Raw genomic sequence first — 23,440 nt, forward strand, 5'->3', positions numbered from 1 at the left:
GGGGGCCTTGGTTGGTGGCTGCTGACTGGCAAACCACGCGGCTGTGGGAGCTGGGCTCCTGGTCACTTACTCAGGGCAAGTGGGGAAGTAGGTAGGTGTAGAGTTTTCACTGCCAGGGCCACTCGGGCAGCTGGGTGCAGGGTGCTTTTGAGCCTTCGGGCGCTCAATTGATTTCAATGGGAAATCTCCGGTTTAGAAAAAGACTGCAAGCTCGGGGACGAGGACTCTTCAGGTGCCACCACCACTTCGAGAGGTAAGTTGGGTAGTTGGAGGATAGGTAGGTACCCCGGGATTGGGCACAGGGGGCCGCGGGGCGCCGCGTGCAGGGGTGCCTTTTGGTGTCGGGAAATCTTACCCTCTCTGTTGATCGCGGTAGGGGGGGCACCTTGTTCTGAGGCTGCAGGCTTCTTCAGGAGTGTCGAGGGAGGTCCTTGGGTGCTGGACTCGGGGTCACAGTCGCCGTGGGGTCGTCCTCGTGGTCTTTGTTCACTCCGGCACTGGCCAGGCTTGGCTGGTGCAGAGTGTGCTGGGTTCGCGGTTCCGGGCTGCTGCCAGGGATTAGAGGTAGGTTTTGAGTAGAGCATCTACTCATGAGAGTCCCAGGGGCTTAGAGCCAAAAGGTAGCCAGGTCCTCCGGGGTTGGTGAGGTTGCTGGCCACAAGAGATGCCGGGTTGGAGCAGGAGCAGGTTCGAGGGTCGACAGGCCGGTAGGGCTGGGGCTAAAGCAGTTGGTGTCTTCCTCTTTTTAGCAGCTGCAGGGCAGGTCTTCTTTCTTCTTGCTCTTCGTAGTTTTGAATCTGGAATCTGGGGAAGGAAGGTTCAGGGTGCCCCTAAATACTAGATTTAGGGGCGTTACAGGTAGGTGAAGGGCAGCGACCAATGGGTCCCTGTCCTGGGGTGGGTACACCCCCTATCCTGCCTCTCTCATGTGGGAGGGGGGCAGTATCCTTGTCCTGATAGGGTAGGGCCCCCATCTTCAAGATGGCGAGAGCCCGGAGATGTGCTTCACCTCGCCTCCCCCACCTGAGGGGTGGGGTTGGCAGGCTGGCACATCCCCTGTCCTTATTTGGGGTTTCCGGCCAAAGCTTCCCGCCAGGGAAGCTCACAGAGGCGGCATGCCTTTGAAGCTTCACCCTGCCCATCCTGGGGGAGGAGATTTAGCACCTCGCCCAGGATGTGCATTATTGCAGGCCCAGGAGAGCAAGGGCTCTCCTACCCAGGGGTCCAGCAACATGTCTGCTGGGTGGCAACCTAGGCAGCCTCAGAGCAGACGTGGATTGTAGGTTAGGTTTAAGGGGGCACCTCTAAGATGCCCTCTGGGGTGCTGGGTACATTAAATCCCACACTGGCATCAGTGTGGGTTTAATGTGCTGAGAAGTTTGATACCAAACTTCTCAGTCTTTAGTGTTGCCATTATGGTGCTGTGGAGCTCGTGTTTGATGAACTCTCAGCACCATGTACTCTTAAATGGCAGCACTGCACTTACAGTGCTCAGGAATGGACCTGGGCACTGTAGGGGTACAGGGCTCCTGCTCCTGTGCCCACACCATTGGCTTAAGGCACCCAGCTAGAGGGGTGGCTGATGTATGTCATGGCAGTGTAGGTGATGGGCATGGCACACAGGGATGTGTGTCATGTCGACTTTGTTTTTGTCTTGCACCCAAACACTCAGCCTGCAAAGGCAGTGTGTGTGTGTAAGGGTACAGGGCCTCTAAGGGTGGCACAAGGAGTGCTGCAGCCCTTAGAGGCCTTCCCTGGTCACAAGGCCCTGGGTACCTAGGGTACCATTTACCAGGGGCTGACATGTGGCCAGGGTTTGCCAATTTGGGTTTGGTTTGGTTTAGGGAAGGAACATAGGCCCTGGGCACCTGATTGGCAGGAGTCCAGGGCACACTCAGTCAAAGTACATTCAGCAATTCAGCAAAAAGTGGGGGCATACCATGCAGAAAGATGGCACTTTGTCACAACTGGCGATCACTTCCCCTTTCCCTCCTGGGAAGAGCGGCACTATTTAAAACGATGCCACCACAGCGATTTCTCTATATATTGCAAAATACACCATTACCGATTCCAGATACATATTTTAAACTAATAGACAGTGTTGCTTGAACCCTCCTATGGGATGGGGCTTCCCTGCGAATAGCACTCAGCAAATTGACCCGGAGCTGTTATGAGGTAGGAATTGCACTGCCCAACATTCAAACTTATTTTAGAGCGGCTCAGCTATAAATCAGGGGGTTCACCAACTGCTATCCGAGCCAGCCTATCGGATGGATCGGTTGGTTCTCCAACCGAGGGGATAACTAAGAGCTTCATATACAGACCTGTGGTGCCTCCCACAGGAGGGGGCCAAGGCTTTACTAGTATGCATATGGCACTCAACTCTTTCCAAGCTAGGATGAAAGGATACAATTACCAAGGTAACGCCCCTACGGGAATCTCTACAACTGGGCGCGATGGGAACAAGAAAAGGATTTGACAGATGGGACCCAATTGGAATCTAACGAGTGAGTGTCCTTCATGCCAGGAAAGACATAATACCCTTCACAGAGCTACAAAGAACTCACGACATGGCTTCCACTGAAACCTTCCGCTATCTACATATTCACCATGCCATACACAGCAGTGCTTCGTGGGACGGCTACCAGAATAGTCACCATTAGAATATAGACTCCTAGAAGAACACTTAACCCGCAAGGCGGTTTCACTCACATATCAGAAACTCAAACCACTCCCAACGCTCTTACAACCCTGCGGGAATGCTGGGGAAATTACATCACAGACCTACAGGAAGACAACGGGCCAGAAGCCATGGCATCCCCAAGAGAGGTAGCCATTAGAGCCCGCCTTAGGTTAGTTCAGCTCAAAATTCTCCACAGAGCTTACATCTCCTGTGTTACAATGGTAAAAATGGGTAGAAAGGCAGATTCACTTTGTTATAGAAGATGTGGTGAGGAAGGATTGTTTTACCATACCCTGTGGTCTTGCCCGAAAATTCACTCCTACTGGGAGGCAGTAGTGTCCTGCAATGCGGAGGTATGTGGGGTTAAATTAATACTCTCTGCCAAATAGTATCTCCTTAATGTTTGGGAAACTATAGATCTGGGACAAGCAGATAAAACATTGATTACCCTAGGTCTGATGTTAGCGAAATGCAACATAGACCGTTATTGGGGGCAGAGGCCCCACCAATCCTTCGGGACTGGAAGAGAAACATGGATTGGTATATGGAGGCTGAAAAATCAGTCTATGTGAATAGAGGGTGCCCAAGGAAATGGGGAAACATATAGGACCAATGGAATGCAAATAGAGGGAATCCATGCACTGCTCCCATGGGAGGAACAATACAACCCCTGGTAAATGCATGCAGAAAACGACTTAAAGGTGCCCCAGACAAGATGAAGGCAAGAGGGTTATTCGCTAGACCCCAGTGAGCTGATGTTAAACAATACTATAGTGTTGCATTTTATTGTCATGTTCCTCATAACTGTGGTGTGATACTTACTGCCTTATGTTAATAAAAAGATCATATAAAAATGACTGCTCTTAACCTGGGAAGGTTTTAGTACGCGTATATGTTACTGGTGGGCTTTACTTTCAACTCTTTAACCTACTTAGATTTCCCAATCTTCCTAGATACGGTACTGCCCCTCCTCACCTCTGCTTTTGCAGCTCCTGAGCCGCCTCTCCATAACCACATTGAGCCAGAAAACAGGAGTACACTTTTCTGTCAATATCTCTCCACAAAATTATCATACTGAAACAAAAAGAAATCTAACTTCACTTCCTTCAAATGGTCACACAAAAGCTGTTATCTAGACGTTCTCCTTTTGTCTAAAGAGCCACGCATTTGGCTTTGGAGGAGCCAGATCTAACTAGTAGGTCAGGCAAGATCCTTCACTGCACAATTCCATTATGAAGCTTGATGACTTGGGTCTTGTATAGCTCTTATATGTACATTTAAATCTTCCTTTTGACTTTCGGCACAAAATCATATGATTTCAAGTGGACGGAGTCTGCAGTTGCTGCTTAGCTAAATCTGACCTCCAATGTTTTTATGCAAAAACACACTGGGGTTGCATTCTAAACTGACATTGAATGTTTTACTGTTGAAACGTATGAGCCTTCCATTCCAACCCATACATCTGACAGATCTTCAGCATGTGTTCTGGAATTGACTCTTGTGGGTTTAATAACACTTAAAACTCCTTCACTCTTGAAGCTTCCATTTGCCACGAGTTGTGCACAGTATTTCACCCAAAAGGTGTTCTTAAAAACTTACCCTTGCTTCCAATGCTGGATAAGAATTTCACATTGATTAGACCATGGTGTTGACCTCATTCCTCCTACATCCAGAAGAGCTATGACATTTTATCTTGATACGAGTGGAGATTCGTTTACATCCAAATGTCAATTTATTCACTCTGATTTACAGCCTTTAAAGCTTAGGTAAATTGTTACTATCTTGCATAAACACCTGCTAAATGTGTATTTTCTAGAAAGCAGATACATTTAAAGCTCATTTCCCAAAAAGCAGCCGCATCCACTGTTACCACAATGAGAAATGTCCTAATTATAGATTCAAAGACAGGCTATCTAATGATTGAGCTAGACCTTTGTTAAACATTACAGCACTAACTTCAAAGCATACTCCTAAATGGATCAGGTCTGTGTGCACCAATTGTTTGTATGACTGGTGTCTTACCTTTTACCACCCTCTCTTAGATACTCAGATTTAAAGCCTCATGTCACTTTGCTGGTCTAATGTTTTGGAAAATCACAAATCTCATGATAGAATAGAAAAAAATGTTTACATATTTTCCTGGTTCACCATCATGGATATCTTTGAATTAGTACACTAAGTAATCTCCACCACATTACACGGTAAGCTTAGTTTACAACTACATAATCCTTCCTCAGACCTTACAGTCAAAATAGCGTGACACCGCTGTCTATTCAGGGTTAGCACGTTTCTGGATTCCTTAAAGTAAATGTTCTCATATAAAGGGTAATGATCATATGCACCATCCTGTTTTTCCATTTATGTTATGGGGTAATTAAAGAACTTTTCAACAAAAGTATTTCATGGTGTCAAAACTGAAGTCTCACTGGCTGAAATTATTATTGAAAAATGAAGAAAAGGTCAATGGGTCCAATAAAATGCGTTCTGTGATCCAGCATACAACCAGATATATTCTCGTTCTATAAAAATTCAAGAGGATATTTGATGATACAGAGCTAGTATTACACCCAAGTAATCTTTCCTTGCAAGTCTATTATCCTGTCTATATACTTGAAAAGGTTTGAGTAGATGCCTTAAAATAAATATTTTCGCTCTCTGAAAGCTGCCATGCAAATGGATCTTTTACACTGGAAAAAAAGCTAATACATTCTTCACCGTTGCTACACAAGCATACAGCAAACACAAGAAGACATGTTACCAAATGTTCTAACTGTGTTTAGCCACAAGAAAATCACAGACTAATTTCAATCTGAGCCAGGCAGGGTAATAAAGGAGTGACACCAGAGTACCGGTGATCAAACAAGGGGCAGCCATCACACCTGTCTAACGTAGATAGCACAATCCTTTAGTGGACAAGTATCCAGTCATCTCAGGAGGGTGATTTTCTATTTACCTTCGCACTCGGTTCCTCTATGCTTTCCTTCACTGGGATAGGTACCCTCTCCAGCAGTTTTTGCAGCTCCAGTTTCTCTTCCTGCAAAATAATGAAAATAATATTAATAAAGAGTGGAAGGTGAAAACCTAAGAGCAGAACAAATGAGAAAGAATCCCTCCTGGAAAGAGGCTCAATGCCCACACTAGTTAAAACACTAAAAGATGTCTTACAGCAAACTTCAGTCATGTCTTTGAGCTGTTAATCTTTTATACTGTCTCACAAAGAGGAAAAACTAACCAGTAGAATGCCTCACTGTATTCAAATGATAATCCAGGCAGTCACAAATTCAATACAAAGAAAGCTTAACACAACAAGAGCCCTGATAACCATGGCGCCATAATTCACAAAGTTGCGTAAATCATATCTCCTGTATGTAACTTTAGACTATATTACCTTTATTCTTTCAAATTCCAACCGCCTCAGCACAAATATTTTACCATACTTTGTTAAAAGTAGGTTTTATCTTTATACGGTAGTTGTTATACATATGTCAATACATCATTCAGCAATTTATGGACCTATTTATCACACCTACCAAAGCACCATTATGGGTTTTGTCATGTCATTTAATGCGTCATGCCCCACAAAGTACTATAAATGCATGGCATTGCCTTCAGTGCACCATACCTCTCGGACCGTGATGTTCTTGAACTCAGAAGAAAGTGAAAAGACTCGGAAGAGCTCAATCTCACTGAGCGTAGGCTTTAACAGCTGGTTATAGGTCTGCACCGACTCGTTGGTGATGTAATAGTGACTAGCAATGCGTCCAAGCTCTGTTACCTATCAACGCAGAGAGGAAATCAGTGTCAGCTTTAAAATACACAACAAGAACAAGTGCTAGCATTGGATGATTTACGGCAGATCAGTGCAGTAAACACGGATACTGACAATTTGTCTTTACACTATAAGCAAATCAGATCCATTCAAAACTCTGAAGCTTCAACTAAAACATTGGTAGCAGTAGGTGGAAGAAGCTGGCTCTGCATATACTATACCAAAGTAAGGAATCGTATGCACAGAGTCCAGTGGATCCCCAGAGGCTAAGGTAGATATTACCTTGCTCTCTTTTTTGGTAGTGTGGTTGAGCAGTTAGGCTTATCAGAGGGTTGTGTTCAGCATTTGTTTTACACACACAGTAAATAAATGAGGCCAATGACTAACTCAAATCAAATCAAAATACGCTTTATTCGATTTAAAAACAATTAAATCATAAAAGCACATCATAAAAACAAAGACTTAAAAACATAGTGTATCAATCCATGTAAGAACATTAAAAATACAATACAGATTTCTTTCAACATCCCTAACGTGAATAAAATCGAGAATAAGTTACGCTGGACGCTGATTACATCGAGTTTCTAGATTTAACCACCCCTTTTAAAAATATAGCTATATGGCCAGTACTGATTTTATCATCCAAATATTGCAGTTTAATGAATGCAGGTCGACACCGTCTCAGACCTTGTGATTTTAAAATGGGTATGATCCATCTCTTCCTGATTATGATGTAAAACTTACAGAAAAATATGACATGTATTGTCGACTGAGGGGAGATGTCATCGCACAGGCATGGGCACAAAAGATGTGACCAATCATTAATTTGGGGGAATAAAACCATGTTATGAAAATTGCCTAGACGCAAACGCGTCAAAAGCATCCTAGCGTATATACTCAAATTAAAAGACAAATAAGGTTGTAACCCTGGTTCGGTCTGGATCAATTGATTAGCACGGACCGTTGATTTCATAATGTTAGAGGAAAATCTAAGCATCTCCAGATGACTTAAACATAGGGACTAACTCAAAATCCTATGTTCATATAAAAATATGACTGTTACTTTTATTTTTAGAACCAAGAAGAGCTCAACTGCAGGGCAGTACCAGTTTAAAAATAGAAATACTTTCAGGTACCGTAGGAATGTGTTGCAAATAGCAATATGAATACTTCACAGTGGCATTAGAAATACTTTGTGGTGTCAATCAACAGTAGCAATCCTTAGCAATGTAGACAATAGACAGTGCAAATAGAAAGAAATACAATGTAATCCTATTGAAGGAAAACAGTTATGAACATTAACAGGTAAGTAGACTACTTACTACCCCAGTCTTCAAGGGTTTGGACTAACACAGGGCAAGGTTCAAGTGGCTACCAAGTTTGCACCACTAGCGGCACAGGGGCGGCCAGGTGCAAAGGTCAAAGGTGGTGCCCAGAGCTCACTGTTAGTCCATGGAGACTGGGGGTGATCAGAGATGCACAGTTTGCAGGTAAGTACCCACGGTTTCAGGGCACAGGCCCCGGGGGTTTACGCAAGCACAGGAGGGGGTTTACGCAAGCACAGGAGGGTCCACTAAACAGCACCAAGCTTACACCCCCAGCGGCACAGCAGCAGCCGGGTGCAGGGTGCAAAGGCAGCATTGAGCACCCAATACAAGTGAATGGGGGAACTCTGTTTCACTAAGAGGCTGCAGGCTCGGACCAGGAGGCTGGCCAAAGGTGACCAATGACTGGGCAGGTAAGTTGAGATGCCAGTGGACGCAGGGGCACCATTGGCTGGGATCCTGAAGGTTAAAGGGCTGAGTATGCAGGGGTGCCTTTAGACGTCTGGAAATCTTCACCTGAGCAGGTCGGAGGGGACCCCATCTGAAGCTGCAGTCTTCTTCGTGGAGTCCAGGAGAGGTCATCCACTGATGGATTAGAGGTCAGGATCGCTGGGAAGACTTCAATGGACCGGTGGGCCATTCCGACTCCCCCCGTGAGCGTCCGGTGCAGAGTGGGCAGAAATCACGGTTCCAATAGGCAAGGAAGTCCTTGGTGTTGGTTTCTTTGTGGACAGGGTCGCTGTCCCTGGGAGTTCTTGGTCTTTAGGGAAGGCAGGCAGTCCTCCTAGAGTTCTAGAGGTCGCTAGTCCTGGAGAAAGAGTCACTGCTCAGAGCAGGTTTCTTCAAGGGCTGCAGATAGGCTGGTATGGATGGGGCCAAGTCAGTTGTCGTCTGGAGCCTTCACTGCTGACTGTCTCTTTGATACTCTTCTTCTTTAGGTCACCAAGAATCTGAGGCTCAAAGTTCAGGGTTGCCCCTAAATACTCAATTTAGGGGCATTAAGGGTAGTGGCAAGTAGTAGCCAATGGGGCAACTTATCTTTACGATGACTACACCCTTAGTATGTCCCTTTGAGGAGGGGACATTCCTTAATCCTATTGGCTATAATTCTTACATCCAATATGGAGGATTTTCTAAGGAGGGGGTCACTTCAGCTCGGGACACTTTAGTGGTACCCTGCTTACTAATTTTGCAGCCGACCTTGCAACCAAAAGTGGGGCTTGGTCAGGGGGTGGCATCTCTTCTAGCTGGAGAGGCCCTGGCTAGCATAACAAAGGGCAGGAAGCCTTTGAGGCTCACCACCTTTGAATGCTGTTCCTGCTTGGGTGTAGGTGTGAAGCACCTCCACCCAGAATAGGTTTTGTTTCTGACCCACGAGAGTACAAGGCTCCCGCCTCAGGGGGTTAGAAACATGTCTGGAAGTGTCATGCTGGTAGAGACTGGACAACCACACACTAAGAAGTTGGTCGTTTTTCAGGGGGCATCTCGAAGATGCCCTCTGAGTGCATTTTATAATAAAAACAACACTGGCATCAGTGTGGGGTTTTTATGCTAAGAAGTTTGATACCAAACTCCCTAGCATTCAGTAAAGCCATCATGGAGCTGTGGAGTTCTTAGTGATAAAGTACCAGCTCATGTACCTAAAATGGCTTCACTGCACTTACAATGTCTGAGAACAGACTTAGACACTGTAGGGATATATTGCTCATGCAGCTATCGGTGCCAGAAAAATCCACTCGCAATGGCAAGCCAGATTTAATCAGGAAGAGCTATTTGTAGGGTCTATTCGCCCATTCTGGCGAGCTGGCAATAGGTGTTCTGCTTGCTCACAAAGTGAATGAGCAATAGAGATGCCTTTAAATCTTGTTATCTTGTCATATTTGCTCTCAGAGGCAGAAGTCAAAAGTCAGTTTGTCTTCCTACATTTACTTCTCTTTTTGTGACTGAAGTTAGAAGATTTTGTAAAGTGAACTGTGTGACAATCACACTGTGAAAATCATGCGAAATGAAAGGCTGTAAGATTTCACACTTTTTTTCTAACACAACACTGAAATCGCTAATAAGTGAACTGCTCAAAAATTTCAAATATATTTCACTAGTTATGAAGATGCATTTTTGTAATTCTATGGTGAAAAAAAGATTTTTATAGGATCTAAACAAATCAGAACACTTTACTTGGCAACGTGCAAATTTTTAATATTTTTGCTGAAACCCAATTTCCAAACGTTTACGCGCTATATAGTTTCATCAGTAAAATCTAATTTTAGGGGGAAAGTTCTGTGGCTGTTTCAATGGAAAATGTGCTGTCTGTAAATGACAGTGTACTACTACATTATGCTTTAGTAGGAATATGCTACTTACCAGTATGCATCTGTTCTTGGCATGTAGAGCTGCAGAGTTGTACACTTTGCATAGATCGCCATCTGGTGTTGGGCCCGAATGTTTGCAGTTTGTTTTTGTTCTTGGACAGTCTTTGGAAGTCACGAGTTCGGTGACTCCTCCTTCGGTCCGTACTGCGCATGGGCTTCGGCTCCATCCTCAGATTGTTTTTCGCCAGCAGGGAAATGATGGAGCGTAGTGATAACAGTGAGAAACCCATGTGTGTTGTATCTAAATAAGATAGACTGGAACGGATACAGGTAGCCGGGGAGGCGGGTGGGCGTGTACAACTCTGCAGCTCTACATGCCAAGAACAGATACATACTGGTAAGTAGCATATTCCGTTCGAGGCATATGAGCTGCAGATTGTACACTTTGCATAGATTATAGAGCAGTACCCAGCCCTAGCGGCGACCACCGGTATCCGTTGCAGCGGTTTGAAATAGTGTCTTTAGTACAGCCTGGCCCACACTAGCTTGTTGCTTGGAGTGCACGTCTACACAGTAATGTTTTGTGAAGGTGTGCGGTGTTGACCATGTGGCTGCTTTGCAGATGTCATCTAAGGGTATGTTCCCTAGAAAAGCCATAGAAGCCCCTAACTTTCTTGTAGAGTGGGCTTTAGGTGGAACAGATAATGTTCTTTTTGCCTTGTGATAGCAAATTTGTATGCACTTTACAATCCACCTAGCTATCCCTGATTTAGAGATGGGGTTGCCTTTATGCGGTGGAGAGAAGGAGACAAACAATTGTTTAGTCTTCCTGAAAGGTTGCGTTCTTTGTATGTAGTACAGTAAAGCCCTCTTAACATCAAGTGTATGTAGAGCCCTTTCCGCAACAGATTGAGGTTGCGAGAAAAAAACAGGTAATTCCACCAATTGATTGAGATGGAAAGGGGAAATGACCTTGGGCAGAAATTTTGGATTCGTACGAAGTATCACTTTGCTGTGATGTATTTGTAAGAAGGGTTCCTGTATAGTGAACGCTTGTATTTCACTAACCCTTCTAAGGGAAGTAATAGCTACGAGAAAAGCTGTTTTCCAGGTGAGGAACTGTAGCTCACATTTATGCAGTGGTTTGAAGGGCGGACCCATTAGCCTTGTAAGAACTACATTTAGATTCCATACAGGAGAAGGTGGTGCCCTGGGTGGAATTATGCGTTTAAGGCCTTCCATAAAGGCTTTAATAGCGGGCACTCTGAACAGTGATAAATGCTGTCTGTTTTGCAGGTAAGCAGCAATCGCTGCTAGGTGTAGGCGTATGGAAGAATATGCCAGGTTACACCTTTGAAGATGGAGTAGATAGCATATAATGTGTTGTATGGATGCATCTAAAGGGTTGATTGTATTGTTACGGAAGTAAACAACAAATCTCTTCCACTTTGCGGCATAGCATGCTCGAGTGGTAGGACGTCTGGCTTACTTGATAATATTCATGCAGTCAGGGGGAAGGTTAAGGTACCCAAATTCTAAGATTTCAGGAGCCAGATCGCAAGGTTGAGCTGAGCTGGGTCCGGGTGTCTAATTTCTCCATGGTTCTGAGTTAGGAGGCATGGGGACAGGTGCAGTTTTTGATGTGGTACCACTGATAGCTGTAATAGTGTGGTGTACCACGGCTGCCTGGCCCATGTTGGGGCTACCAGAATGAGTGTGAGGGAGTGCTGTTGTAGTTTCCTGACCACTAATGGAATTAGTGGGAGAGGTGGAAAGGCGTATGCAAATTTGCCTGACCAGTTCATCCATATCGCATTGCCTTTGGACAATGGGTGTGGGTATCTGGCGGCGAAGCTTGGGCATTTTTTGTTTTGGTGGGTGGCGAAGAGGTCTATCTGAGGATGCCCCCACTTGCGGAAGAATGGGCGAAGAACTTGTGGATGCAGTTCCCATTCGTGTATTTGTTGCGTTTGTCTGCTGAGCAGATCTGCCATGGTGTTTTGTATGCCTGGGACGTGCTGTGCCAGGAGAAAGATGTTTTGTGGAATTGCCCATCTCCATATGCTCTGTGCTAAGCGGGAGAGCTGGGGAGAGTGTGTCCCCCCCCCCTGTTTTTGGATATAATACATTGCAGTCATATTGTCTGTGCGAATGAGGACTGCTTTGGCTGAAATCTGTTTCTGAAAGGATTTTAGGGCTAGAAAGATCGCCAATAGCTCCAGATGGTTGATGTGGAGCGATTTTTGCTGTGGCGTCCATAGACCTTGCATTGTGAGGTGTAGGAGGTGCGCTCCCCAGCCGGAGAGCGATGCGTCCGCTGTTAGAATCACCTGAGGAACCGGGTCCAGGAACGGCCGCCCTTTGGAAAGGTTTGTGGTGTTCCACCACTGCAGAGAGTGATGGGTGCGGCCGTCCACCAACACCAGATCCGTCAGCTGTCCCTGGGCCTGGTTCCACTGTCGTGCTAGGCACTCTTGGAGTGGACGCATGTGGAGTCTTGCATGGGGCACTATGAACATGCAAGATGCCATCATCCCTATTAGCTTCATGAACACTCTTGCTGGGAGAGAGTGCTGAGCAATGAACGTTTGGCGCAAGGCTTGTATGCTTGCGATCCTGGCTGAATTGGGATAGGCTATACCCTTGGAGGTGTCTATAGTGGCCCCGAGATATTGCTTTGTGTGAGATGGTATGAGGTGGGACTTTTGGTAGTTCACCGTGAAGCCTAGCTGGTGGAGCAGTTGGATGGTGCTGTTTGTATGTTGCACACATTGGTCGTGGGACGCGGCTTTTATCAGACAGTCGTCTAAGTAAGGGAAGACGTGAATATGTTGACGTCTGAGGTGTGCTGCTACTACCGCTAGGCATTTGATAAACACCCGTGGTGCAGTGGTGACCCCGAAGGGGAGAACCGTGAATTGGTAATGCTGACCGTCCACCACAAACCTGAGGTACTTCCTGTGAGAAGGGTGTATTGGAATATGAAAGTATGCGTCTTTCAAATCCAAGGTAGTGAGAAAGTCTCCCTGACAGAGGAGTGGGAGGACTTGTTGTAGGGTGACCATGTGGAAATGGTCCGAATGTATGTATGCATTTAGAGGCCGGAGGTCCAGAATAGGCCGCAGGGTCCCGTCTTTTTTCGGTATTAGAAAATACAGAGAGTAGACCCCCAAATTTTGCTGATTGACGGGGACTTGCTCTATAGCGTGTTTTTGGAGGAGGGAGATCACCTCCTGTTTGAGCAGTGTGGAATGTTCCTGTGACATTGGACGGTGCCTTGGTGGGATATTGGGTGGGGTAGATGTTAGCTCGAGACAGTACCCTGACCGAATAATTTGGGTCACCCATTTGTCCGATGTTATGGACTCCAGGCGTGAATAAAGTTTTGTAGTCTGCCCCCGACCGGAGTGGGATGGTCTGGGGGGAGCGAGGGGAAGTCATTGTGTGGGCGGTGTGGCAGAACGGGTGGTGTTGGTTTTGCCCCTGCCCTTATTGTTGTTGCCCCTGTATCCACCTCTTAGGTAGCCCTTTGAGAAGGTATTTTGAAGAGGGGACTTGTAGGAGGTAGAGACACTATCGGTGGAGTAACCTCTGCCTGTGCTACGAAAGGACGAACGTCGAAAGGAGCGTCTGGGGGTCTGGGATTGTAATGCCCCCATAGACTTTGCTGTGTCTGTGTCCTTTTTCATTTTTTCTAATGCTTCGTCCACCTTTGGCCCAAATAGGTGTTGTTGGTCAAAGGGGTGATTTAGTATGGATGCCTGGACTTCTGGCTTAAACCCTGAGATCCTGAGCCAGGCATGACGGCGAAGCAGGACACTAGTATTTATAGCTCTAGAAGCAGTGTCCGCTGCATCGAGGGCACATTTAATGGAGGTGTTAGTAATGAGCTTTCCCTCTTGTATTAGGTCATGAGCTTTACGTTTATGTTTCTCCGGGAGGTGTTGCATAAGAGCCTCAAGCTCATCGTAGTGTGCTCTGTCATAACGCGCAAGTAGCGCCTGTGTATTCGCAATGCGCCAGATGTTTGCGGCTTGCGAGGCAGTGCGTTTACCAGACGCATCTAGGAGTTTTGATTCCTTATCTGGCGGTGGAGCCTCACCTGAGGACTGGGAGTTGGACCGCTTTCTAGCTGTGGACACAACCAGGGAATCTAAAGGAGCAGGGCCTTTAATGTATGCAGGATCTGTGGGGGCTGCTTTGTACTTTTTTTCTATCCTGGGGTTTAAGACCCTGGCCCTGACAGGGTCTTTGAACACCTCTGCAGCATGTTTGGTAACACCCTTAAGCATGGGCAATATGGCTGTGGATTTATCCTGAATATCAAATGTATCCAGTAAGAAGTCTTCTTCCACTGGTTCGCTATGTAGTTCCACCCCATGATAGTGTGCTGCTCGCTGCACTAAGTGGTGAAACCCTAGTGAGTCCTCCGGGGGAGATGGCCTGGATGGGTAGAGGTCATCTTGAGGCACATCTAGTATGTCAGGGTTTTGGTAATCCTCCCATGGGTCTGGGGTCCCTGGGGGTGTGGGGTCCATCGGGGCGTCCGCTGGATCATAATCTGGATCCCCGTAATCCGGTTCTGGGGATGGGGTTGGGGAGTGATGAGGCAAGGGTGGCGGAGACCTGGGAGGGAGAGGAGGTGGAAGAGGTGGAGGAGGTGTAGGAGGTGGTGGGGAGGGCACTCTGAGAGGAGATGTGGCAGAGTCCTTCCGTTTCGGCGGTGGAGGAGGAGCTGGTGTGTCAAGACGTCGTTTCTTGATAGACAAAATCAATAGCCCAGTCTTTGGATCCTTTGATAAGGTTTTTTGAGAAGGATCAGGTGTAAATAGTTCCGTTGGCGCCGAATCGTCCGCTGGCGCCGATGTTTTCGGAGCCGAGGACTTGGGTGGTTTCTCTGCGCCATGCTTTTTTGGAACCTCCGGTTTTTTCGGCGTCGAGGTAGGCTTCGACGCGGGAGCGTCGGTGCCGAGGGATTTATGCTTGTGTTTCGTCGGCACCGAGAGTCCAGGCTTCGGCACCGGTGGCTTCGGAGTCGAGCTGGGTGTCACTTTCTTCGGTGCCGAACGGTGTTAATCGGCACCAGGAGTAGGCTGGCTCGAGCCCGAGCTGCCGTGAGACTTGTGATGCTTCGACACCGGGCCCGAAGGTGGGGTGATAGAAGCTGCATGTCTGGTTTTCCCTAGGCCCGGAGGCGAAGGTGTAACCGGAGTCTCTTTGGATATGGGCGCGGGGGTGGGAGGGGGTAGAGTACTCACGACCCTCTGCGCCGGTGTGATGTCCTCCAGGTCGGAGTCGTCGGCCTCAGAAGCGCTGACGATGTCTTCCTCCTGCTCGGTGTGTTGTTGCCCCGAAGCTCCGGTGTCGTCTCCGAAGATGTCCGGTGGAGCCGAGGTCGATGAGTGCGCCATGGTGCGTCGAGCTCTTCGATCCCGGATGGTCTTTTTTGATCGAAAAGACTTGCAGGCGGGGCAGTCTCTGGCCTCGTGTTCTGGAGAGAAGCAAAGGTTACACGCCTGATGGAGGTCAGTGTGGGGAAATTTAGACCCACATTTTGGGCACTTTTTGAACGGAGTCCTTTCCATCGGCCGGGACCGGAGTCGAAGAGGGCCCGAAGGCCGGTGCCGATGTGTGGAATCGAAAAAGTGCCTCTACGAGAGATGAAGAATCTCGATGAACGAGGATTTTCAGTCGAGGCTGGAACCGGGAAAGTTCGAAGCCGGAGCACGAAGTATCACATCCGAGCCCGATGGCGGAAAAAAACTATCTGAGGATGGAGCCAAAGCCCATGCGCAGTACGGACCGAAGGAGGAGTCACCGAACTCGTGACTTCCAAAGACTGTCCAAGAACAAAAACAAACTGCAAACATCCGGGCCCAACACCAGATGGCGATCTATGCAAAGTGTACAATCTGCAGCTCATATGCCTCGAACATATATTTTTGAAAAGCGAGTTTTTAAACAGGAACTGGGAAATATTCCTTCTCCTGTCCAGATGACAATGCTATTAGTGAACTAAAAGACAAGCCAGTGATCATGTGTATCTTATATGTGGGCTCAATTCTTATTATACATGGATCAAACCTTTAGTCTAGTAAATAAAAAGTTTTTTTCTACAGCAGAAATAGTGAACTTGCATATGTGAAGGTGCTCTTTTATGTGAGAACGTATAGTTTCTTACCTGTCGGTGTGCTTTTCCAGCTTGAAGACTTTATGGATTCACTATGCTGTGCATTATTCCGCCATCTAGTGGTTGGGTCTGGAATCGTACTTTTTTTTTTTGTGTGTGGCCCAGGTGGGCGTCGACATATCACCATGAGGTGTCCTTCGTGACGTCGACGCGCTTCCTCCGGAAGAACCGACCTTTGGTCGCCATCTTTGGATTTTTTTTTCTTGTTTTGTGTTACGCTTTCTCTTCTGCTAACCTTTAAAGTCTTTTTCCTGTTTTAATCCTTTTCCTCCTGTCTCATCCTTCTGGCGGAGGAGGGTGGGATCGCTAGTGAATCCAGAAAGTCTTCAAGCTGCAAAACTACACCGACAGGTAAACTATACGTTTTGCAGCGTGAATCTTTCTGGACTCACTATGCTGTGCATAGACTTAGTAGCGGATTGTCCTTATTATGGTGGTTGGGTGGAAGATGAACATTGGTTATTAAAAATGTGTTGTAAGACCTTCTGTCTCACTTGCGCTTCCTTGTACATTTGAATATCCACACAGTAGTGCTTAGTGAATGTATGCACTGAAGACCATGTTGCAGCTTGGCAAATGTCTTGAATAGGTGTGTTTGCTAGAAACGCATTTGTTGATCCTTTCTTCCTTGTTGAGTGAGCTTTAGCTGCTCCTTGTAACTGTTGTCCTGCCTGCTTGTGGCAGAGTTGAATTGCTTGTGTAATCCACCATGCAATCGTATTTTTGGTGACTGGTCGTCCCAGAAAACTGCTGGCAAAGGAGAGAAAGAACTGTTTTGTTTTTCTGCACTCCTTGGTCCTTTCTATGTAGTGCATTACAGCCCTTCTGGCGTCTAGTGTGTGTAGCGCCCTTTCTGTTCTTGTGGTCGGTTTTTGGATAAAACTCTGTATTTGGATTGTTTGGTTAATATGGAACCGAGACACCATCTTTGGCATGAAGTGTGGGTCCATCCTCATTACAATCCTGTTCTTGTGTATTTGTAAGTAGGGCTCTTTGAGTGTTAGCGCTTGCAACTCACTTACTCTTCGTAGCGACGTGATAGCCACTAAGAAGGCTGTCTTTAGCGTGAGCATGTGCAGTGTAGCCTTGTGAATACGTTCAAAGGGTGCCTCCATCAATTGAGTTAGCACTATGTTGAGGTTCTATGCTGGCATCCTCTTTGGGGGTGAAATTCTTTTCACTCCTTCCAGAAATCTTTTCACAACTTGGGAGGTGAAGAAACGTTTCCCTGTTTCCCCTCTTGTGTAGGCCACTATCGCTGCTAAGTGCACCCTCAGGGATGTGTAGCTTAATTTGCTTTTCAGCAGGTGCGTTAAGTATTTTAGTACTGTTGATTCCCTTGTGATCTTCCGTTGTAGTTTCTCCTTGAGGCACCATTGGGAGAACCTTTTCCATTTTGCTATGTAGCACTTTCTTGTGGTAGGCCTCCTTGCCTCCTTGAGTACTGCCATAGTACTTGCTGGTAGTTTGAGGTGTGCAAATTCTAGGTCCTCAGGAGCCATGCTGCTAGGCTGAGGCGCTCTGGGCGTAGCACCTTTCCGTTCTGCATCGTTAGAAGGTCCCTTCTTCTTGGGAACCTGTGTGCTGGTTCTTGTGCCATTTCCACTATCCGTGAGAACCAGGACTGTCTGGCCCACTGAGGTGCTATCAGTATTAGTGTCATGTTGCTGATTCTGCATTTGTTGAGTACCCTGTGTATCAGCGGTATCGGGGGAAGAGCGTATGCAAATGTCTTTGACCAACTTATCCATAGCGCATTCCCTTGTGACCGATGGTCTGGTTGTCTGGATGTGAAGTGTTGGCATTTTGCATTCTGGTGTGTTGCAAATAGGTCTATTTGCGGTGCTCCCCACCTCTGGAATATCTTTTCTAATTCCTGCTGGTTGATCTCCCATTCGTAGGATGCTAACGTCTGCCTGCTGAGTCGGTCTGCTTCCACACTGTCCTTCCCTGGGAGATGTATTGCTAGTAGGTCTATCCTTAGTGGAATGGCCCATGCCCATATTTCCTGTGCTAGCCCTGACAGTGCTACCAATTGTGGTCCACCCTGCTTGTTGAGGTAGAACATGGTAGTTGTGTTGTCCGTTTGGATCAACACCATGTTTCTGTACAGCTGCTTATGAAATGCTTTTAAGGCTAGGAACAGTCTTTAGTTCCAGGTAGTTGGTGTGTCTGACCGCATCTTGCTGCGACCATAGACCCCTCACCTTGAGTTTGTTCATGTGTGCGCCCCACCCCAGCTGTGAGGCGTCCGTTGTGATGGTCACTGTTGGAGTTGGTTGTGTGAATGGTTTCCCCTGTGATATGTTTTCTTTGTTCCACCATGCCATTTCCTGATGCACTGCTTGTGTGACAACCACTAGATCTTCCCAACTCCCTTTTACCTGTGACCACTGTTGCTGTATCCAATCCTGGAATGGTCTCATGTGTAGTCAAATGTTTGGAACCAGGTGGATGCAGGACACAATCATTCCCATTATCTTGCTCACCGTCCTCACTGTCAGAACTTGTCCCTTGCGGAAAGGACGTGTTTCCTTCAGTATCGCCAATGTTCTCCTCCTGCTGGGGAACACTTTGGCCTGTATGGTGTTGATCTCAGCCCCCAAGAATATTTTGATCTGCTCCGGCTCAGTTGACGATTTTTCCCAATGAATTGAGAAACCCAGTTGGCCCAGTGTTTGTACGACCTGCTGGATGTGTTCTTTGCAGTCGCTGTATGAACTTGCCTTTACGAGCCAGTCGTTGAGGTAGGGATATACGTGTATTCCTTGCCTTCGTAGGTGCGCTGCTACTGCTGCTAGGCATTTTGTAAACACCCTTGGTGCGGATTTGAGTCCGAATGCCAGTACTGTGAACTGGTAGTGGGTTTGGTTGATCACAAACCTTAGTAGACATTTGTGCTTGTGGTGGATGGGGATGTGTAAGTACGCGTCCTTTAAATCTATTGGTGTTGTATGTTCGAGGGACTGTTTTTTTGTGGAACGTCAGGTTTCTGTTTTTCTCTATGTCTTTGCGCCCACCCAGAGGTGTTGTTAGGGTGGGTGTTTGCTTCATGGTGAAGTCACTTGGAGGAAGGCTGTTGGCCTCCTCCTCGTGTCTATCCTCGTCCGTTTCCGCGCCCTCGAAAGGACTGGCCCCTGGGCTGGTACTGCCAGTTCTGCTGCTGCTCTCCCTGCTGCTGCTGGCCTTGGCTGTTCCCTTGATAGCCTTGTTGGAACGTTTGGTGCGGTGTGGTAGGCACATTGCCTCCCCTACCACCTAGCCTTCTTGCGGGTGTACCCCTTCTCATCCCTCTGAACTGCAGCGCTCTCATGGACCTTGCGGTCTCGTCCTTTTTGAGCTGTGTCAACTTGTCGTCAACTGGTGTGCCAAACAGTAGCTCTGAGTTAAAGGGTGTGTTCAGGATGTTGTTTTGTACCTCTAGCTTGAATCCTGAAATTCTAAACCATGCGTGTCTTCTCCCGGTCACTCCTATCATCATTAGTCTGCTGGAAGTCTCCGCAGCATCCAAGGCCGATTTTAAACATGTATTCGCCATGCTTTTGCCCTTTTCTACCAGGTGAGCCTCTCTTTGTTAGTACTGGTCTGGTAGATGTTTTAGGAGTTGCCCCACTTCCTCCCAGTGCTGGTATGCGTGCCTGTTGATCAGGGCGTTCGAGTTTGCGATGCGCCAATGGATTGCCGCATTTCGCTCCACCTTCCTCCCTGTGAGGTCCATCCTTCTACTCTCCTTGTCTGGAGGTGGTCCGGCATTTGTGAACACATTGGCCCTTTTCCTAGGCGTAGCTGTAATTATGGAATCGGCTGGCACTGAGCCCTGGATGTATGCAGGGTCCTTTGAGTAATGCTTATACTTCTCTGTTTTTGGAGTCACTGCTTTGCATACTGCTGGTTCTTTAACGGCATCCCTTCCTTGGTCCAGCACACTGGGGAGCATGGGTAGGAACTGGCTCCTGGTCTGTTGAGGCAATAGAGTTTCCAGGAGAAAACATGCCTTGGGCTTCTCCTCCTCCAATTTCACCCCATATGTCTGCAGCCTTTGGACGACCATATTGTAGATCCCTATGTCGTCTGGCGGTGAAGGCCTCGAAGGGTATGTGTCTACCCCTTCTTCTGGTGATTCGGCATCAAGGTCATGCCACTCCAAGTCTTGAGCCTCCGAGGACGTCGAGTCCCGGTAGGACTGCTGATCGTCGTCTGCGGCCTCGAAATAATACAAACCTTCTTCCTCCTGTTCCTCGACCGGTTCAGGCGTTTTAGGAGGTTCTGCGTCCTGGTCATCTCTTTCGACTTCGAGCGCGGGCTTTGGCGCAATGGTGTGTTGGCTCATCCTTTCGTCGAAGTCCCTTTTCCGCTGCAGGATGCTCGCCATTTCGGCCTCGAGCCTCCTCTTCTTCCTTGCCATTTCAAGGGTTGGAGCGCTCCGCTTCGAAGTCGTCGACGTCGAGGTAGTTGTTGGCCCTTCTTTTCTCGGCGCCGGTGTCCTTTTCTGGGAGTCCTTTTCGAAGGATCCGCTGGGCTGTTTGTCCTTGGTTGCTGTTGCTTTCGCCGAGTGTTTCGGCGGCAATGCTCCCTTTGAGGACTTTGCTTCGCTCCTACGAGTGTCACTCGGGGCTTTAGCTTCACCCTTTTGAGTGTCGCTCGAGTGTCTGGGGGTCGACAACTCCCTTACCTCCTTCGACGTCTTCTTCTAGACCTCGACGACCGTGCAGTCCTCTGGTCCTTCGGCGATGTTGTCTTCCTCTCCACTGGAGAGGCCCAAGTCTCTGAGCGATGGAGGTGGCCCCTGCATGGTGTGATTCGCCCTTCTCTGCCTCTCTCTTACACTAAGGGTCTTAGGTGTGGATGCCGAGCACGCTTTGCAGCCCTCGCTGTTGTGGTCGAGCGGCAGGCAGAGGTTGCAGCCTGGATGCTGGTCCTTCTGGGCGTATTTGTGGTGGCAATTGGTGCAAAACTTGAAAGGTGTTTTGTCCATCCCAGCACTCAGGGAGCCCCCTGCGAGCGCATTCTCCATTGAACGTCTAGTTCTCAGTCGAAAACCTTCTCCCTCGTCGTCTCTGTTACCTGACCTCTAGTCTGGTGTTGCTGAAATCTTTCATATGATTTTCTTCTCTTTGCGTGGATTCCTCTTCCAAAACTCTGGAACTCTTCGGTAACGATCCAGACCCAACGGCGGAAAAAAGAATCTGAAGATGGCGACCACAGGTGGGAGCTTCCGGAGGAAGCGCGTCGACGTCACGAAGGACACCAAATGGTGGTATGTTAACGCCCACCAGGGCCACAAAAATGAAAAGAAAGACTACGATTCTGGACCCAACCACTAGATGGCGGAATAATGCACAGCATAGTGAATCCAGAAAGATTCACGCTGCAAAATTAAGAAAAAAGGCGGCTACATAAAACAAAATATTTGCCTAGGATCAGAAAATGTGAGACCAGTTCACGGGTCAAGTACATTATAGTTAGGTCAAGTAGATTATTCAAGTTACTAGACCTGCAGGTCTAGTACCATTTTTATCATTTTGAGAGCCCTGAGCTATGCCCTCAACCGTGGTATAGTGCACCCTGTCTTAGGGCTATAAGGCCTGATAGAGGGGTGACTTACCTATGCCACAAGGCAGTGTTTTGTAGGCATGGCACAGTGCCATGTCGACTATTCAATTTAAGCTGCACCAAAACACTCAGTCTGCAATGGCAGTGTGTATGTTTGATAAGGGGTCTCTGAGGGTTGCACAATACATGCTGCAGCCCTCAACGACACTTTCTGGTCAAAAGGCCCTTGGTACCACTCGTACCTTTTACAAGGGGCTCATATGTGTGCCAACTGGGAACACAATGGCACAATTTTGAGAAAGAATACAGGCACTGGGAACTTGGTTAGCAGGAATTCAGTACACATTCAGTCAAAGTTGCATCAGAGTCAGGAGGAAAGTAGGGGGGTACTGCAACAGAAACTTAATTTCCTACAGTAGGCAAGAACAAGGCATAAACAGTTAAAGGATATTAACCCTATTGCTTCACTGGACTACCAGATTAACTTTAACTTGGTCTTGTTCCAACACAGGAACACTGAATGATCACATTCTGAACTTAGATCTTAATTCCTACTATCAGGGAATAAGAATCTTAGCAGAATCAAGACTATTGACAGACACCTAACTAAAGGACTGTGGCAACAGTACCACTCATTGCACAGTTAGCTGGGCAGGGGTACCAAAATGCGGCAAGGTTTCATAGCCATTGAGGGTAAAAAGCCTACTGGTGAGGCAATACAAGCACAGGTTGACATGGTCACCCAGGTAGGAAGACGTTTAAACTGGGACATAGAGAGAGTTAGGGTAAGAGACATGAATATAGAAGACTAACATAGGTAATAAGGCTAAATGTGTTTCCTGTTAATTTGTCAGTTTCCTCCCACTAAAGGAGAAGATGCCTAATGATAGGATATGTTCAATAACATGTTAATTTAGGAAGTAGCAAAGTTGAATGCAGATGTTCCAAAGCTCTAGTTTGAACAAAATTCCACTCTGAGGACCTAGTTCCCCTATTTCAATGTACTTCCAAGGTCCCTCATCCCATCAAAAGTAGTAGTGGGTCCCACCCAGTGCCTGCATACCTGAAAGTTTCCAGTCTTCTTCTCATATTTGATCAGGTTGTTCTTGTCCAACATGAGTGCAGCTGTGTGGACAAGATCGAGCCGTCGCTGGTCCAACAGGGGGTCTTCCTTTAGATCATCATGGGAAATACCGTACAACGTGGGTGAGCGCAGCATCCGGATGTACAGATAGGTATAGCCCAGCCAGTTCACAGCATCCTAACAGAAGTGGGGTAAAAGGGTGTTAAAAGAAAATCTAAGAGTTTAAGATCAGTTGCAAAATGACTCACCGAAGTGCCCTCCTCCCCATCGTCTAAATTCATTACTTACCTTCGCATTCTGGACATTTCCCAATACCACCTCCGCATTCAGCATATCTGGCAGCCGTGAGATCACCTGACTCTCAATGGGTAGCTGCTGATTCAGCAGTGAGAGGTAATATTGCAGCTCTCCATGTGAAGTGATCAGAATGCCCTCTCCTTTAGTGTCATACTGCGGTCGCCCGGCACGCCCCAACATCTGTGCATAACAAAACACATACAATTATATGATGAAACAAGGACCATCAC

General features: G+C 47.2%; 1 protein-coding gene across 1 annotated transcript in view; it reads right to left on the minus strand.

The window, feature by feature from the left end:
- Positions 1 to 23,440, minus strand: part of SNRNP200 (small nuclear ribonucleoprotein U5 subunit 200) — a 468,968-nt gene that overhangs the window by 258,732 nt on the left and 186,796 nt on the right. Inside the window, exons 20-23 of the mRNA XM_085634342.1 lie at positions 23,202 to 23,390; positions 22,893 to 23,090; positions 6,306 to 6,458; positions 5,637 to 5,717 (exon numbers count right to left, since the gene is read on the minus strand). Coding sequence (XP_085490468.1) covers positions 5,637 to 5,717; positions 6,306 to 6,458; positions 22,893 to 23,090; positions 23,202 to 23,390 — 621 coding nt within the window. The remainder of the gene's footprint in view (positions 1 to 5,636; positions 5,718 to 6,305; positions 6,459 to 22,892; positions 23,091 to 23,201; positions 23,391 to 23,440) is intronic.

This window comes from Triturus cristatus, chromosome 11 (assembly GCF_964204655.1).
Source record: "Triturus cristatus chromosome 11, aTriCri1.1, whole genome shotgun sequence".
In the NCBI taxonomy this organism is placed as follows: Eukaryota; Metazoa; Chordata; class Amphibia; order Caudata; family Salamandridae; genus Triturus; species Triturus cristatus.